The 15,979-nt window shown below is 42.7% G+C and overlaps 2 protein-coding genes across 2 annotated transcripts; one reads left to right on the top strand and one right to left on the bottom strand.

Moving 5' to 3' along the window:
• Positions 1–300: 300 nt before the first annotated feature.
• On the bottom strand, positions 301–5,183 carry MYL5 (myosin light chain 5). Its single transcript, XM_083481592.1, has 7 exons — positions 5,042–5,183; positions 4,376–4,483; positions 3,548–3,623; positions 2,906–3,010; positions 2,264–2,342; positions 1,192–1,240; positions 301–479 (listed from the first exon to the last, which is right to left on the bottom strand). The coding sequence occupies exons 1-7, from the start codon at positions 5,042–5,044 to the stop codon at positions 381–383; spliced, it is 519 nt and encodes a 172-aa protein (XP_083337718.1). The 5' UTR covers positions 5,045–5,183; the 3' UTR covers positions 301–380.
• A 3,862-nt stretch (positions 5,184–9,045) lies between these two features.
• ATP5ME (ATP synthase membrane subunit e) lies at positions 9,046–14,423 on the top strand. The gene is made up of 4 exons (XM_083481600.1): positions 9,046–9,199; positions 11,833–11,887; positions 13,211–13,309; positions 14,283–14,423. The coding sequence occupies exons 1-4, from the start codon at positions 9,164–9,166 to the stop codon at positions 14,306–14,308; spliced, it is 216 nt and encodes a 71-aa protein (XP_083337726.1). The 5' UTR covers positions 9,046–9,163; the 3' UTR covers positions 14,309–14,423.
• The last annotated feature ends 1,556 nt before the right edge of the window (positions 14,424–15,979 follow it).

Below are 15,979 nucleotides of genomic sequence, written 5' to 3' on the forward strand. Positions count from 1 at the left end.
CTTCATCATCTCTCTTCCACATTAGAATACCAGAATACCATTTCACCAATCCTTACAGCAGCCATGTGAAGCTGCAAACTAGGAGGAAACAAAGCCACACAGGAAATCCCAGTCACATATCCCATCTAGTTTGCTCTCAAGCAAATGCCACTTGCAGTCTCCCCAGACTGATACCTTTCTGAAAATAATTCTTTTCAGTGGCAAAATTTTATATAGTAGCTTGTTGAAGAATGAAACGTTCCAACTCGACATTTTCCTGTAGGGTTGATATTCAAATAAAATACACAGTGCTTGCAGTCATAGAGAAAGTAATGCATTTATTTTGTTTTATTCTTATTTCATGGGCATGGGTGTTGACACAGTTTCCAAAAGCAGGCGGACTATTCTTTTTCATCTCCGTGAGTGATGGTATAGCAGAGAGCTTTGTAATCCAGGTTTCCTGCTGCGTCAATAGGAGAACTCTGGAACATCTGATCTATCTGCACATCAACAGGGAGAAATATATATAGTTAGAACTGGGGGCAACAGAGACACCTCCCACCAGTCTAACTAATGTGATCCTAGCCACATCATGAAAAGTTTGGTTGCATTTTGGAAAACAGGCATCCTAAAAGCACTCAGGGCTGATTTCCTTCAGAATGGAGAGGTTTGATCTTCTTGCAGTCCATGGGACTCTGAAGAGTCTCCTCCAGCACCATAATTCAAAAGCATCAATTCTTCGGCGATCAGCCTTCGTTATGGTCCGTATAGTTAAAGCCATGGTTTTCCCAGTAGTGATGTATGGAAGTGAGAGCTGGACCATAAAGAAGGCTGATCGCCGAAGAATTGATGCTTTTGAATTATGGTGCTGGAGGAGACTCTTCAGAGTCCCATGGAAGGGACAGATTGTGAAGCTGAGGCTCCAATACTTTGGCCACCTCATGAGAAGAGAAGACTCCCTGGAAAAGACCCTGATGTTGGGAAAGATGGAGGGCACAAGGAGAAGGGGACGACAGAGGACGAGATGGTTGGACAGTGTTCTCGAAGCTACCAGCAGGAGTTTGACCAAACTGCGGGAGGCAGTGGAAGACAGGAGTGCCTGGCGTGCTCTGGTCCATGGGGTCACAAAGAGTCGGACACGACTAAACGACTAAACAACAAATAACAAAAAAGCCAAGTATAAATGATTTTGGGTAAATAGAACATACAAACCTCTTCAGCATTGAATTTGTCACCTTGGGACATCATTAAGCGTTTAATACTGTAGAAGAGACACAGAGAAAATTACCTTGTTTATGAAAAGGCTGGCATAAGAGTCATTGTTAAGATCTCACTTCTTTAACCAGAAACTGCAGCCGAGGCTTTCCCTATGGTTACAAGTTGTGATTAAGGAGGAAAGACATTAACTATCGTGGATTTAGACCAGCTGGCTAAAACAACTGGCAGTGATCTACCCATTGTCATGCGGGGGGGGGGGGGAGGGAGGCCAAAGTTGTTGAGCTTTCTTTAGGAGGGCGAGATCTTAAAACACAGTAAGAAGTGGATGCAGCAAAACAGGCATGTTTCTTGCCACTAACAACTGCCCATTGCACATAACAGTCGGACAAAGCGAGGATGGCGGGGGCAGAGACTTTTAACACAATACTTCCTTAAACCAGCGATCGGAAGGGAACCCACGATCGACCACAGTTGAACAACGCTGATTTAGACAATAGACAAGCTCCTCTCTGGAAGACAGCCTATTTGTATGGTCACGAAGTAATTTTGCCTTAACCATAACATGTAAGCCAGGCCAATGTATGTGGTGTAATGTTGGCAGGCTTAAGGAGTAGAAAGGTTGGCCTAAACTACATGCAACAGCAATGGATCTAAGCATTTCAGTGTGGCTCTGCTCCCGAGTGTGTGTAAAGTGAGAACGGGGTGCCGTTTCAAATTGCAAAATGGTCAAGGCATTCTGAACCCTCACCCCATCCGCCACATATTCCTGCAGCCCTTCCCCGCAACGTTTTAACTCCGAGCTGGGTTCATTTCCAACTCAAAGCCTGGATGGGCACCAAAATGCCTTTGGGGGACGGCCTGTGGTAGGGGAAAGGGGTCTGCGGGGAAAGGGTTTGTCGCCTCCTACCCATAACTCCTTTTGCATGCTTGTGCACTCTACAGGTGATTGGAGCAGAGCTGTTTTTAAAGCCAAGGGTCCGCCGCTGTCACTGCAACTTGGTCCTTAGCAGGCAATATGAGCTGTCCACCAGCCAACAGGGGTTCTGTTTAGGTAGCTAATACTTACTAATCCTTGTTAAGGTTTCCTTTACCCTCTGGGTCAAACATTTTAAATGCGTTCAGTATGGTCTCTTCAGTGTCCGTACCTGCAGAAAATAATGGGGTACAGTTGAAGCTAGGCTGGCCATGCTATTGCTTCTGAGCAATAGAGAACCCCATTTAAAACTGGATACTCCAGAAAGAAGAGTATTAACAGGAATCTCTTGTCTGTGGGGATTTTCCTACTCTTCCTTTCAAATGGGGGGGGGGGGGCTGCAGAAAAGATGAAAGAACCACAGGGAAAATACAGGATGACAATGATTTGATGATGTTATTGTGCAGATGCCCTATAGAAAGAGGGAATGAAGAGTTAAAGCAGCCCAAGGTAAGAGTGCTTTAATCTTGCTTTGGTTTTATTGGGAGCTGTCTTGTGTAACTTTCTGGATTACCATAAGGTTACCAAAAACCCCAGGAAGAAGATGAAAACCTCAAATGCAATCAGTTTGGCTACTTTAAAACTTTCAGCCTTTCATTTTCATTTTAACTTTTGTCCAGTGCTAAATGCTGCTTTTACTGCAATACAGAAAATAGCTCATTTGAAATGTCATGATTAGCTTCAAGTGCAAATTTCTGGGAAGATGTAGTTTTAATAAGAGAGTGTTAAACTTACCACTTAACTTTTCCCCAAACAGGTTCAAAAACATGGTAAAATTAATCGGTCCAGTGGCTTCTTTAAGCATAGATTCTAACTCTTCGTCTTTGACATTTGTTTTACCTAAAATCAAATGGAAAATAAATGATCCATTGCATCAACAGAGCATGCATGTACCAGAATTACTTCTACTGTATATGCTTGATGGTATAGAGCAGACTTCCTCAAACTCGGCCCGCCAGGTGTTTTGAGACTACAATTCCCATCATCCCTGACCACTGGTCCTGCTAGCTAGGGATCATGGGAGTTGTAGGCCAGAGTTTGAGGAAGCCTGGTATAGAGGCACTGCCACCATCATTTGTTTAAGTGCCAGCAAAAAAAATAAAATTAAACATTCAACAGTTTCCCATTTAATCTGCCAGGCTTAAAAAAAAAAATCTATACACTATAAAACCCAGAGAGCTCAAATTAGGAGCAATAGCAAAATATGAATCTGAATTTCAGACCCCAGTCCTTCCTTTGAGTTAACAGGATGCATTTAGAAATGATTTTACATATGCTTTCTAAGGAACAGATTTAAATGACATTATATGGAAAAAAACACAATTGTTACTACAAAATAGAGATTAAAGGAGGATGTGACCATTTCACAACACTTGCCTAAAGAAGCATAGGTATCTTTCAAGTCTTCTTTATCAATGAAGCCATCTCTGTTCTGATCAATTAGCGTAAAAGCCTATAAAAAGTATTTATTGAGAGAGAGAGAGAGAATTGGGATATAAAACGTTCTTGTGGTTAGAATAAATTACTGATTTAACATTTTGTGTTTAAGCCCAGTGATGCAGGATATTAGTCTCCAAATGAACTTTTTCTGCACTTTAGTCCTCAAAACTGGGATAACCTCAAACTACTAAAAGTTCAGGATTGCAGACTTTATTTATTCATTTTTTTTACTTGTACCGGTTTAAGTGTGATGGCTTCCCACAAAGGCTCCATATGGTTTTAGTTTGGTGTTGTTAAGAGAATCTCCCTCACCCTGCAAGAAGAACTACAGATCCCAAAGGTTCTGTGAGGAAAGGGAATGAGCATTCAACCAGCTCATCTGTAGAATAAACATGCTTCATTCCTTAGATAACCCCCCTTTCTAACATGAAAAAAACCATCAAAACAAATATTTACAAAGTTCTGTCTTGCAACTGCATCCCAAGTTTGTGACATCAAAGGGAATACCTGCTTTCTTCCTGCAGGTGTGGTCTGCATGATGATAATAATAATAATAATAATAATAATAATAATAATAATAATAATAATAATAATAATTGTACCCCACCCATCTGACTGGGTGCACTCCCCTTTCCATTTCATATTTCCATAAATCTCAAGATTCAGGTAGCTGCAGATCCCTGATAAATATTAGGAGAAAAATGCAGAACAGCAAGCCTATTTGTAATTTAGAGCCTCCCGGCCATAGACAGGGAACTTTCTTACTTCCTTAAATTCTTGAATCTGTGTCTGTTCAAAGTTGGAGAAAACATTAGAGGAAGCTCTCTGAGCACGTTTGGCTCCCCCTTCCTTCTTCTTGGTTTTTCTGCTGGCCTGAAAAGAGCAGGAAATGAACTCAGCCAGTGTAGCATAGACCCCGCATGACAATTCAGCAGCAGCAATGGCAACCCACGAACCATTATCATAGAATTATAGTGTTGGAAGGGACCTTAAAGGTCATTTAGGCTTACCCCCTGCAATGCAGGGACTTCTTACCCTACATGGGACTCAAAATCACGACAATAATAATAATGATAATATGCCCTCCATCTGACTTGAGTTGCGCCAGCCACTCTGGATGTTCTACAATAAAATGTTAAAAACACAATAAAACATCAACCATTAAAAACTTCCTCGAACAGGGCTGCCTTCAGATATCTTGTTTATCTAAGATATGATGAGAGGGCACCACTACCAAGAAGGCCCTTTATGGACTGAGCTATCCCATACATATTTGGACTTTTTTCCAATTAACAGCAATCAAAATTTGCAGTGAGTCACAGAAGGTACACTTTAATTTAGGTACTCTTAAAACTGCCTAAATCAGAATATGTTGTTGCTGCTGTAGGTTTTTAAAAAAACAGATTATATCGCCACGCAGGCGAAACTCACCATCTTTTGTGGAAAGCTACTCTGCCTGCCTTTCTCTGGCAAATTTTTCTTTATGAATTGCCTCTTATATGAAGGGGAGGATCTTGTCTTTACAGCTCAGATCTCCCAAAGGAGATCTCAAACGTCTTAAGAACCCTGAGCTCGCAAGAGCTATTCCATACATGGCTAGGACTGCAAGATACCTTCTGTTCCCCAGTGGCCGGGCAACTGTTCCTTAGACATGAACTTGCCTAGTAAGTCATTTGCTTTAACTGAAAGAGAACTAAGAGTACATACAGTGAAAAACTCTGAGATCATTGTAATGTGTGTGCCACATTTGGATTCAGTTATCTGTTCAACGGCTTGCCAGAAGCGTTAATAGTGCAGACAATACATAAGGTTTTTTTATTTTTAATTAGGTAGTGCAATTCCAACCCCCTCAAATATTAAATGCACCATCCAACATCAATTAAAACATATATATTTTAGGATAATATCCAGTTGTGGAGTCCCACTTGCACAGAGTTCCACTTGAATAACATCGGATTGCAGGATCCTTAGGAACAGATCAGCGGCTGGAGTAGGACTGCAAGCAGGTGAAGAGGGAGGGAAAGTTTCATTGTGTTCCCTGGCAATAATGTTGGGTCTTCCATTACTCAACCATTACTGCTATACAGTGGTACCTCAGGTTACATATGCTTCAGGTTACAGACTCCGCTTACCCAGAAATAGTACCTCGGATTAAGAACTTTGCTTCAGGATGAGAACAGAAATTGTGCACCGGCAGCAGTGGGAGGCCCCATTAGCTAAAGTGGTGCTTCAGGTTAAGAACAGACCTCCGGAACGAATTAAGTACTTAACCCGAGGTACCACTGTACTGTAATTCAGCGCACTTACAAAAAAAAGAAGATCCAAAATGTTAAATTTTGCAGAATTTAACAACATTTTCCTCTCTAGCAAGGGAGGGGGGACCTGCTCACTCTTGGGCTGCCTCTGATACACATTTTTATTTTAAAAGCATGAATGGACTAGGAATGGGAAGGGATTCTGGAAGATTTCATGACAAACCCTCTGGCTTTGCCAATGCACAAAAGTAAACGGGGATCAAAAATTCAGGACGGTAGCTGTGGCTTTCCCATAGAAATAAGTGGGACAGAAGTGTTCGGTAATTGGGTGGATCATACTCATTACTTAGGACAAAGTAAAGCAAAAAGCATTAGCATTCATAAAACACCATCCTGATTCAAACAAGCTTCTAGGGATATTATATTTAAATAGGTTTGTGTGTGAACACAGTAGGATTGTTTAAAAAAGCAGCATGCAGGCAATCAATATCTGTATAATTTTCTCTCTTTTTCTTATTTATTTATTTATAATTTGCATATGCTACAAACACTGAGCCCAATATTGCACGGCATTTACATTAGATATCACTGAAGGCATTACAATAGTGTGTCAGTTTGAATGTCAATGACAGCAATATCCTCATTGCAGGAATTAATCTGGTAATGTTAGTTTCCATGATCCATTAACACCAAAAGGAACTTGGCTGCACCATATATTTGATAATTAAAATGATGATCCACGTTGGAAATATCCATTAACTCTACCCTTTTAACATTCTTGCACAGTTGCTTCTTGCTATTCATATCTTTTGCTTGCAGCTGCTCATGCTAATAATATTCACTAATTATACTGTGTTATGATATTCTCTCTGGGCTTTTGGTTGGCTCTCTCTGTGTGTATCTTTAGCATCTGCTACTTCCCTGCTCTTCGGGATCCAATTTAGGAAACAATGTTCAAACAGCTTTTAAAGTCTATATTATATAGTTATTGAAACAGCTTTCAGACAAAAGGGGTAGATTATTAAGACAATATATTCTTCTTAAATGAGTTGTCAGAATAAGCTTCTTGCACAGACTGTTATATGAATTACCCCCACATACAATCTGTATACCTCCTAAAAGTTTTGAAGGTGCCATTCCCACTCCACCAACTACTTATAAAGGTAAAGGGACCCCTGACCATTAGGTCCAGTCGTGACCTACTCTGGGGTTGCGGCGCTCATCTCGCTTTATTGGCCGAGGGAGCCGGTGTACAGCTTCCGGGTCATGTGGCCAGTATGACTAAGCCGCTTCTGGCGAACCAGAGCAGCGCATGGAAACGCCGTTTACCTTCCCCCCACAGCGGTACCTATTTATCTACTTGCACTTTGACGTGCTTTCGAACTGCTAGGTTGGCAGGAGCAGGGACCAAGCAACGGGAGCTCACCCCGTCACGGGGATTCAAACCGCCAACCTTCTGATCAGCAAGTCCTAGGCTCTGTGGTTTAACCCACAGCACCAGCCGCGTCCCTCCAACTACTTATAGTACCTATTTTATTGTACTGCAGGATTTCAGAGCTACTATTGATTCCAGTAGTATATAAGCTCAGCCGCCACGATTTAAGCAGGACATCCCGGAATTACAGAATCCTTCTGATTGGATCCCAGAATGTCCCGTTTTTTGGTCCAATACTCTGGCACAAGCCAGCTGAGCAAACGGCACTCGGTTTTTTGGTTGGATGCACTGATGGGAACCAGCTGCTAAAGAAGGCAAGGGGAGGTGTCAGATGGCTTCTGTGTGCCATCTCCTTTAAACTGCCATGGGGTGCAGACACACCATACATTAACAGGGCTGTTCCATCCACACACAGGATCTTGTGCTATAGTTTACCCCTCGGAGAGCTACACTTCCCATCACCCTGAACAAACTTGTTTCCAGGAATCCTTTTTTGGGGAGTGGGGTGGATGAACTTTAAACTTACAGTGTGTGTGCATGCAGCCTTTGTTGTTGTTTAGTCATTTAGTCGTGTCCGACTCTTCGTGACCCCATGGACCAGAGCACGCCAGGCACTCCTGTCTTCCACTGCCTCCCGCAGTTTGGTCAAACTCATGCTGGTAGCTTCGAGAACACTGTCCCACCATCTCATCCTCTGTCATCCCCTTCTCCTTGTGCCCTCCATCTTTCCCAACCTCAGGGTCTTTTCCAGGGAGTCTTCTCTTCTCATGAGGTGGCCAAAGTATTGGAGCCTCAGCTTCACGATTTGTCCTTCCAGTGAGCACTCAGGGCTGATTTCCTTAAGAATGGATAGGTTTGATCTTCTTGCAGTCCATGGGACTCTCAAGAGTCTCCTCCAACACCATAATTCATAATGCAGCCTTTATACCTTTTAAATGTGTTTAGGGGATGGGTGGGGTTTTTTTGGTTTGTGTATTTTGTGCATGACTTTTATTACGCATTTTGTGTTTTTAATCTTGTCTTTTAATGTTGTGAACTGCCCTGAGAGCTACAGATGCAGATGTTATACAAATTTAAATAAATTCATCATCATCATCTATCTGAAAGAAGACATGGCAGCCTAGCAAAACCTTGGGCAGAAGGACTGGATGTTCCCCACAATAACAGAGTTGTACGGAGGCAGAGCAAAAAAAATTTAAATTTAAATTTTAAAAAATCCATCATGTAAAAGTATTTAGTAATACTAAAAAAATCAACACCACTATGAGTTTTTCAACCTCGCAAGAACAAGAGCACTGAGCACTAGAAGAATCAAAACTAAGATGCGGAGGTCGGGCCGGTTCTTCTTTTTTGTCAAGCAAATTCATCCGCTTGGGAGAACGGGCAGATTCTGCGCGTGCGCACTGGTTCTTTCTTGCGTCCCTCACGTCGCCTTCTTGCAGAGATAAGAAAAAATAGAAGGATATAAAGCCTCAATAAGCCAACCCCAGTAGACGTGAAAACTGTACTTAGAATAAGCGCTACTAAGCTCAACGGTCCTTATAATTGAGGTTACAGCCTTAATTATTTTCTATTCTGTGTGCAAAACCGAAATAATCCATGGTTCTTTGCCCGCGTCTCTCAGCGAAAACCTTGTTCGTAGCTCACCGGAAGTTTAGACCGCTAAAGCCCCCTCAACGGAAGCGTCGTCAAGGACTTAAAGAAGACGCTACGCTTTTCCTATCTCTATCGTCTTCCCCTCAACTCCGCGCAGGCGCGACGCACTGACGTCACGTCACCTGAGACGCTTTTCCTTCGAGGCCTTCGGTTCCTGGGCGCCTTGACGTCACGTCCTCCTTAGCGGTCGGACGAGGAGAAGGCAAGATGATCCCGCCGGTGGAGGTTTCCCCGCTGATCAAGGTAACGGAGCCCCGTGTCGGGCGTCGCTCTCTCTCGGGGCGGCCGGCCAGCCATCCGCGCGCGGCGGGAACCCGAGTCAGGCGCTTCCCCTCCTCTGCCGGAAGGTGACCTCGGAGGAGGAGGAGGTCAAGGAGAGCGGCTGGGAAGCGCCTGGCCTTCTGCGCCTGCGCGTCCGAGGCAGCTGGGCGTCCGAATGCCGGTTGCTGGAAGCCTCAGGCGGCGGGGAGAAGGGGTCGGCTTTGGTTCCCAGGCCCCTATTGAAGGGCCTGCGAGGATAGGGAGAGCCCTGCTGGGTCAGGCCAAGGACTCACCACCACCACCACCAATTTAAACTACTCATTTTTACATCCTCAAGATATCAGTGACTTCGCTTCTTCTCTTTCCATGGTTCATAAATCCCTGCATGTTTTACAAACCCCCCCTATGCCATTCAGTATTCCATTATTACATCCATCAAAACTTATTTACACTGTTGAATTTACCTTAATGCTGCCAGCGTTTTCAGGTGTACACACTTATTTCCCATATACAGTGGTACCCCGCAAGATGAACGCCTTGCGAGACGAAAAACTCGCAAAACGAAAGGTTTTTTCGTTTTCGAGTTGCTTCGCAAGACGAATTTCCCTATGGGCTTGCTTTGCAAAACGAAGCTTGCCCCGCAAGCTCCGGGGACAGCGGGTCTTCCCTGCTGTCCCCGGACCTCTTTTGAAGCAAGGGGCGGCGGGGAGAAGCGATCTTCTCCCGGCAGCCCCAGGTCCGGGGACAGCGGGAAGCGCTTCCCGCTGCCCCTGGACCTCTTTTGAAGCAAGGGGCTGCGGGGAGATCGCTTCTCCCTGCCGCCCCTTGCTTCAAAAGAGGTCGGGGACAGTGGGAAGCGCAGCGCTTCTTCCCCGCTGTCCCCGGACCTCTTTTGAAGCAAGGGGCGGCGGGGAGAAGCGATCTTCTCCCCGCAGCCCCAGGTCCGGGGACAGCGGGAAGCGCAGCGCGTCTTCCCCGCTGTCCCCAGACCTCTTTTGAAGCAAGGGGCGGCGGGGATAAGCTGTCCAGGACCTCTTCTGAAGGCGGGCGGGGGGCAAAAGTCTTTGTCCCCCCTGCCTGCCTTCCCAGGGGCTTTTACATCGCCCCGGACAGCGGAGAAGTCCTCCGCTGTCCCGGGGTTTTTTAAAATGCTGGGGGTGGGAAGAAAAGCCCTTGTCGTCTCCCCCCCCCCCCCAGCCTTCAGAAGAGGTCGGGGGACAGACTGTCCCCGGACCTGGTCTGAAGGCGGTTTCCATAGGAACGCATTAATTGATTTTCAATGCATTCCTATGGGAAACCGTGCATCGCAAGACGAAAAACTCGCAAGAAGAAAAAACTTGCGGAACGAATTAATTTCGTCTTGCGAGGCACCACTGTACAGTCATACCTCGGGTTACAGACGTTTTGGGTTGCCCACCCGGAAGTACTGGAATGGGTTACTTCTGGGTTTCGGCGCACGTGCAGAAGTGCTAAATTGCACTTTGTGCATGCGCATAAGCCCCGAATTGCGACCCACACGTGTGCAGACGCATCGCTGCGGGTTGTGAACGCTGTGGGTTGCGAACATGCTTCTCGCACGGATCATGTTTGCAACCCAAGCGTCCGCTGTATTCAATAACCGTTTTCCAATTGATTGTTTTCCGCCCTCCTAAAAGCCTTCCAGTAGGCTTGCCATTCACCCTCTAATCTGTTAACGTGTTTACTTACGAAAATACCTTCAGCCTGGATTTTCTGGAGTAAATGCCTGCAAGGTGGCTAACAACTCAAAATGCAAAGAGTGTGTGTGTGAATGTTGTGTGTCTTACGCAAATATACTAAAAGGCATTTTCAGATGCTCAGTAGGAATATGAACTGTAATAGCTGAAATGAGAGGAAGCTAATTGGAAAACCAACTGTTTTTGCTTGTAGTTTTAGTGTGGCATCAGTTGTGCATTGGAACTCCCTGTCTTTAGAGATCAGGCCTTTATTCTATTATCTTTGGTGCCTACATATTTTTTTTGTGTGTGTTTATTTGGGCAAACCTATCTAGATATGTTGATGTGTTTTAATCTCTGTTTAGTTTACTGCTGATTTTAATTGTTTTTAATTACTTGCTTTTAAATGTTTTCTGTTGATAGTTTTGTTATTCTTGTAAGCAGCTTAGAGGTTCTGTTGTAATCAAGTGGTATGTAAAATTTGTTAAAACAAACATGGGCAGAATGTTAAAATGGGTAAAGGTGCTTACGCAAGCATTTGGCTCTTCACTCAATATTCATAATTGAGCAAAAATCATTACTTTGAGTAAAACTTAACCGAATACCATCCTTTTTTTGTGAAACCATTTCCAGAATGGAATGTCCTCCTATTTGACTTTTAACTGAAGGTGCTTGGCCTTCTATTTTAGCTGTAGTGTAAAAGGCTTGTCCTAAATCAGGAATAGGGAACCTTTGGACCACCAGATGCTGCTGAGGTGATGGGAGTTGTAGTTCTGCAAAATATGGAGAGCCAAAGGTTCCCCAAACCTGCTCTAAACTGTGTAGTCCTTAAAATCTGAGAACTGCAAGGTAAAGTGTTTATGTGTTTGTGTATTTAAGACATGTTCTTTCTGTTTCATCCTTGTGCAATTTATTTTACAGTTCGGCAGGTATTCAGCACTGCTCATTGGGATAGTCTATGGAAAGAAAAGATATGGTAAGGAAAACTGTTATCTAATCCAGGGTTGGTTAGGCTGTGGTCCACCAGATGTTGTTCTACAACTTTCAGTATCCCTGGCTGTTGTCTATGATGGGGCTGAGGGAAGTTGAGAATCCAACAAGATATGAAGCGCATCAGGTCCCTTGTGCTTATATAAGCTTCTAATTGACCAATTAACCATATTCAGTTTCTTGCATTTGCGCTTGAAAACAAAATTGTAAATATGAAGATAGGCACTGATTCTACATTCAAGACACTTGTGATTCTCCATGGATTTACATTATGCAAATGCTTCTGCTTTTCTCCTCTGTTGCTTCTTGTATTAAAGTGTTCCTCTTTCTTATAAATCCCTTGCAAGATGTTCTAGAATAGATCCTCAGTTGCAAAAAGAGTGCCTGGTCACATGAATCAGTCAGGAATCCCCAGGCTTTTGAGTTTATTTGTGTTGGGGTTTTTTAAAGATGTGAATAACATGCACATGTTCACTGAAACACTTTCTATAAAGTGTTTTAAAAGCTATTCAGGTAGGTAGCTATGTTGGTCTGACGCTGTCAAAATATATATAAAAATAAAAAATTGTCCAGTAGCTAAGACAAACTTAGTTGGTCTCTAAGGTGCTACTGGACAATTTTTTATTTTTCTATATATTTCGGCTTAGTGTATCCGTGTTTAGCTTTCCAAAGTTTTGTAACAATAAAACCAAAAATAATTTACATAAAGTGGGAAAATTATATAGTAGAATCTATCTTCTGGAAAGAATTCCGAGTAGTAAGTTCACTGTTGGTGCATATCTGTACATATAAAAAAATGTAAGAGCGTCATCACCCCGCAGTTTGCTTCGCCACTCACTGGTGGCACTGTAAATTACAGTGTGGAGAGAAGCAGTGCATAGGTGGCCCAGAAGAACTGCGGAGGGACATCCAGAACAGGCTTCAGCAGCCCCCCAGCAGCCTCCATGCCCCACTGGCTCTTCAGCCTACCAGCTCCGGGATCCAGATCTCCAGGCCAGCTGACACCACTACTGGCCACCTTTCTCCTTTCTGGCCAGCTTGGGAATCCACTGCTTCTGCCAGTGCTCAGAAATGCAGAAAGGGCCAAGTTTTTAAATTTGAGTCCCCCTAAAGCGCTATGGTTCTCCTGAGGCATTTCCGATGTATTTCACTTAAACTTTGACGTGTTGCATGTATCTGATGAGTTGAAGCAATATGTAGTATACGATGAACACTCAGTATTTACTGATCAAGTCTTCCGTTGGTCAGAAAGATTATAATGCATTTGTAAATATACAGTCATCATGAAAATTCATTTTTTTAATGATAGACTATTTGAAGCCTATTGCTGAGGAGGAAAGGAGAATAGAAGCAGAGGAGAAGAAGAAGCGTGAGGAAATGGAACGAATTGCAAAAGCACTGGCAGAAGGTATTTTTCCTAAATATAGTCCATCTTTTAAGTTTAAAAACGTGTGTGTGTGTGTGTGTGTGTGTGTGTGTGTGTGTAAAATCTTAGAGTACAATGTCTCAAGTCTATCAGGTCATGTGATGGAAATGATCATAGGTGACACTTAAAATTCTAGTCACTAAAAAGGACTTAATTGAAGAGTTAACCTTTGGGGAGCATAAGAACTAGAAAGGGCTCGATTGATTGGATTTCTGTGAGCAGAATTCCACAGTTGATATTCTGTACTGTCCGTGGCTTATTTCAAAGAGACACTTGTTCTGCAAGAAAAACATGTTTTTGTACATTCTTTTGATGATTTACCTTAAAAAGAAATTTATTCCCTCACCTGCCCCCTGTAAACCTATAAGAGACTCAAAGCTAAGAACAAATTTGGATCATCTTTCTGAATAGTACCAGCTTCCTTGTGTATGCATCTCTGCACAATTCTTTCCTTGCTAAGAACAGCTATTGGAAACAACTGAGAAGGAATAGTAATACCAGTTATGAGTATAGGAAATTCACTTCCTATCTTAGACTTGTGTATCATTAAACAGTAACTGACTAAATTGCATGGTGTTTGGGGCAGTTCTCTTCTAGTGCGGTTAGAAAAATACTTGGAAGCAGATGTAACAAATAGGATGTTTAACAAGCTCCTGTTAACTACTATGTGTGGTTTAAAAATGGGAATTTGTTGTAAAATGCTTGATGCATGCTTCAGATATATGTAACCACCTATGAACCCCTTCTCTCATATTGTATTACAATGTATCTCATATTATGGGGAGAATTAAATGGCTGCATTCTTGACCATCTTACAGTATTTAATGAAGATTGCAGAAATCAGCTGCCAACAGTATATCTGACATGGCTTGCTGAGGTATATTTAGTCTGTATACTCTGGTGTTATTTGAATGCTGAACCAATTATCTTAATTGTTTTATTCTTTCCTTTTCAGCTAGCGACGATTCAATACTGAAATAAACCTGCTTGATCTTCGTCTTCACCTTTTAATATCGAATGTATGAAATTTTGAAGTAGTTGATCTCAAGTGTCAAACACAAACTTATTTACATCAATAAACAGATGGAAGTTGGAAGAGCTGTTGTCAGATTCACTAATGTGCAAAGTACAAATGGCATAAAATCATCTTCATATTTATCTAGCAAGCAGGAGGTTTGCATATATTACTTTTCATGCGGCAATATTTGTGAAAATCGAAGCAGCATCTAATTCTCAGCTGTCTGTGTGAAAGAACACTTGGTTTCCTTGCGCTGCTGCTGTAATGTAGACTTTTCCAGATAATAGGACAGTAAGTTATAAGTCAGCCGCTTGTAGGGGGTGTAGTTATTGCACTTCTAGGCAATACAGTTGGCCTGTTTGCTTGTGTAATAAATAGATTTCAGTACAGAACTTCAAAAGATGAACTGACTGGGTGGCATAGGAATGCATGTTAAAACACCAATAATTTCATCACTGTCAGCCTTGGAAACTTAAGTCTGTATGTACAAGTATTTCATACTACATTTTGTGTGGCCAGTTCTAATACCTTTGGAAACATGTGACACCCAGTAATTTCTCACACTGATACGTTAAATAAAAAGCTGCTATTCAAAGTGTTTTGTTATGCTTCCTGCAAAGCAGGCACCCACAAACTCGGCCCTGCAGATGTTTTGGGACTACAATTCCCATCATCCCTAGCTAACAGGACCAGTGGTCAAGGATGATGGGAATTGTCCCAAAACATCTGGAGGGCCGAGTTTGGGGGTGCCTGCTGTAAAGAGATGCTGCCTCATAAGAGTTTGCACGATGGCATTTGATGGCAATCAAAAACTGATTCTAGTAGTTGGAATCCATTGTAGGATGAAGTGCACAAAAATTATTATTATTATTATTATTATTATTATTATTATTATTAATTTATTTATTAAATTTGTATACTGCCCTATACCCGCAGGTCTCAGGGCCGTTCACAATATAAAATAACAACATCTGAATATAAAATCACAATATCAAACTACAAAATACATTACAAAAATAAGAACAGCCCAATAATCCCCCCTCCCCAACACATTTTATTTACTTTTATTTCACAAAACCTTTACATTGCTTGATGGTTAAAAAAAGAAAAAGCAACCCTCAAAGCAGTTTATAAAAACCTATCCATTGTGCAAGGATTGCACTGCAACTAATGATGCTTCTGTCAAACTGCCTGCATTTTGGTCTTTAGTTGGGGTATAAATGGGTTTCTTGTATTCAGAGCCAGGCATGTTCTGTTGCGAGAATAAAGGAAGATGGGGAAAGCATGTGAACCTCCCTGAGGCAAGAATGGGGTGAAAAGATAATGGGGAAAACCTTGTGTTTCTGTGCTCATCCTAGAGCGTGTCAGTGAAGTAAACCCCAAAGAATAGGGAGGAAGCAATATGCACACCCAGTTTGAAGTGGAGGTGACAGGGAGTTGGTGGACAAGCGGGAGAATAGATCTGCTAATCAGCTGGCTGGAGAAGACTGGGATGCATGGTAGCTCTGGCAGTATGCATTGCCACGTGCACGGCTTGTCTTGGTGTAGCTCATTATCAAGCCAGCTGTGGTGGAGGGGGGGACTATTGCTAAATTCCATGGGATCTGTGCTATGGGATTCCATCTCGTCCCCCA

This window comes from Podarcis liolepis, assembly GCF_965112155.1.
Source record: "Podarcis liolepis genome assembly, chromosome: 17".
Classification (NCBI taxonomy): Eukaryota; Metazoa; Chordata; class Lepidosauria; order Squamata; family Lacertidae; genus Podarcis; species Podarcis liolepis.

Bases quoted from the DNA above. Each gene is read 5' to 3' on its own strand.
- MYL5 (XM_083481592.1), bottom strand. The intron at 3,624-4,375 runs GTAAGAAAGTTC...TACTTTTTATAG, and splicing joins AGATTCAAGAATTTAAGGAA to GCTTTTACGCTAATTGATCA. The intron at 480-1,191 runs GTTTGTATGTTC...GTTGATGTGCAG, and splicing joins ACAAATTCAATGCTGAAGAG to ATAGATCAGATGTTCCAGAG.
- ATP5ME (XM_083481600.1), top strand. From the start codon at position 9,164: ATGATCCCGCCGGTGGAGGTTTCCCCGCTGATCAAG. The intron at 9,200-11,832 runs GTAACGGAGCCC...TTTATTTTACAG, and splicing joins AGGTTTCCCCGCTGATCAAG to TTCGGCAGGTATTCAGCACT. The intron at 11,888-13,210 runs GTAAGGAAAACT...TTTTAATGATAG, and splicing joins CTATGGAAAGAAAAGATATG to ACTATTTGAAGCCTATTGCT.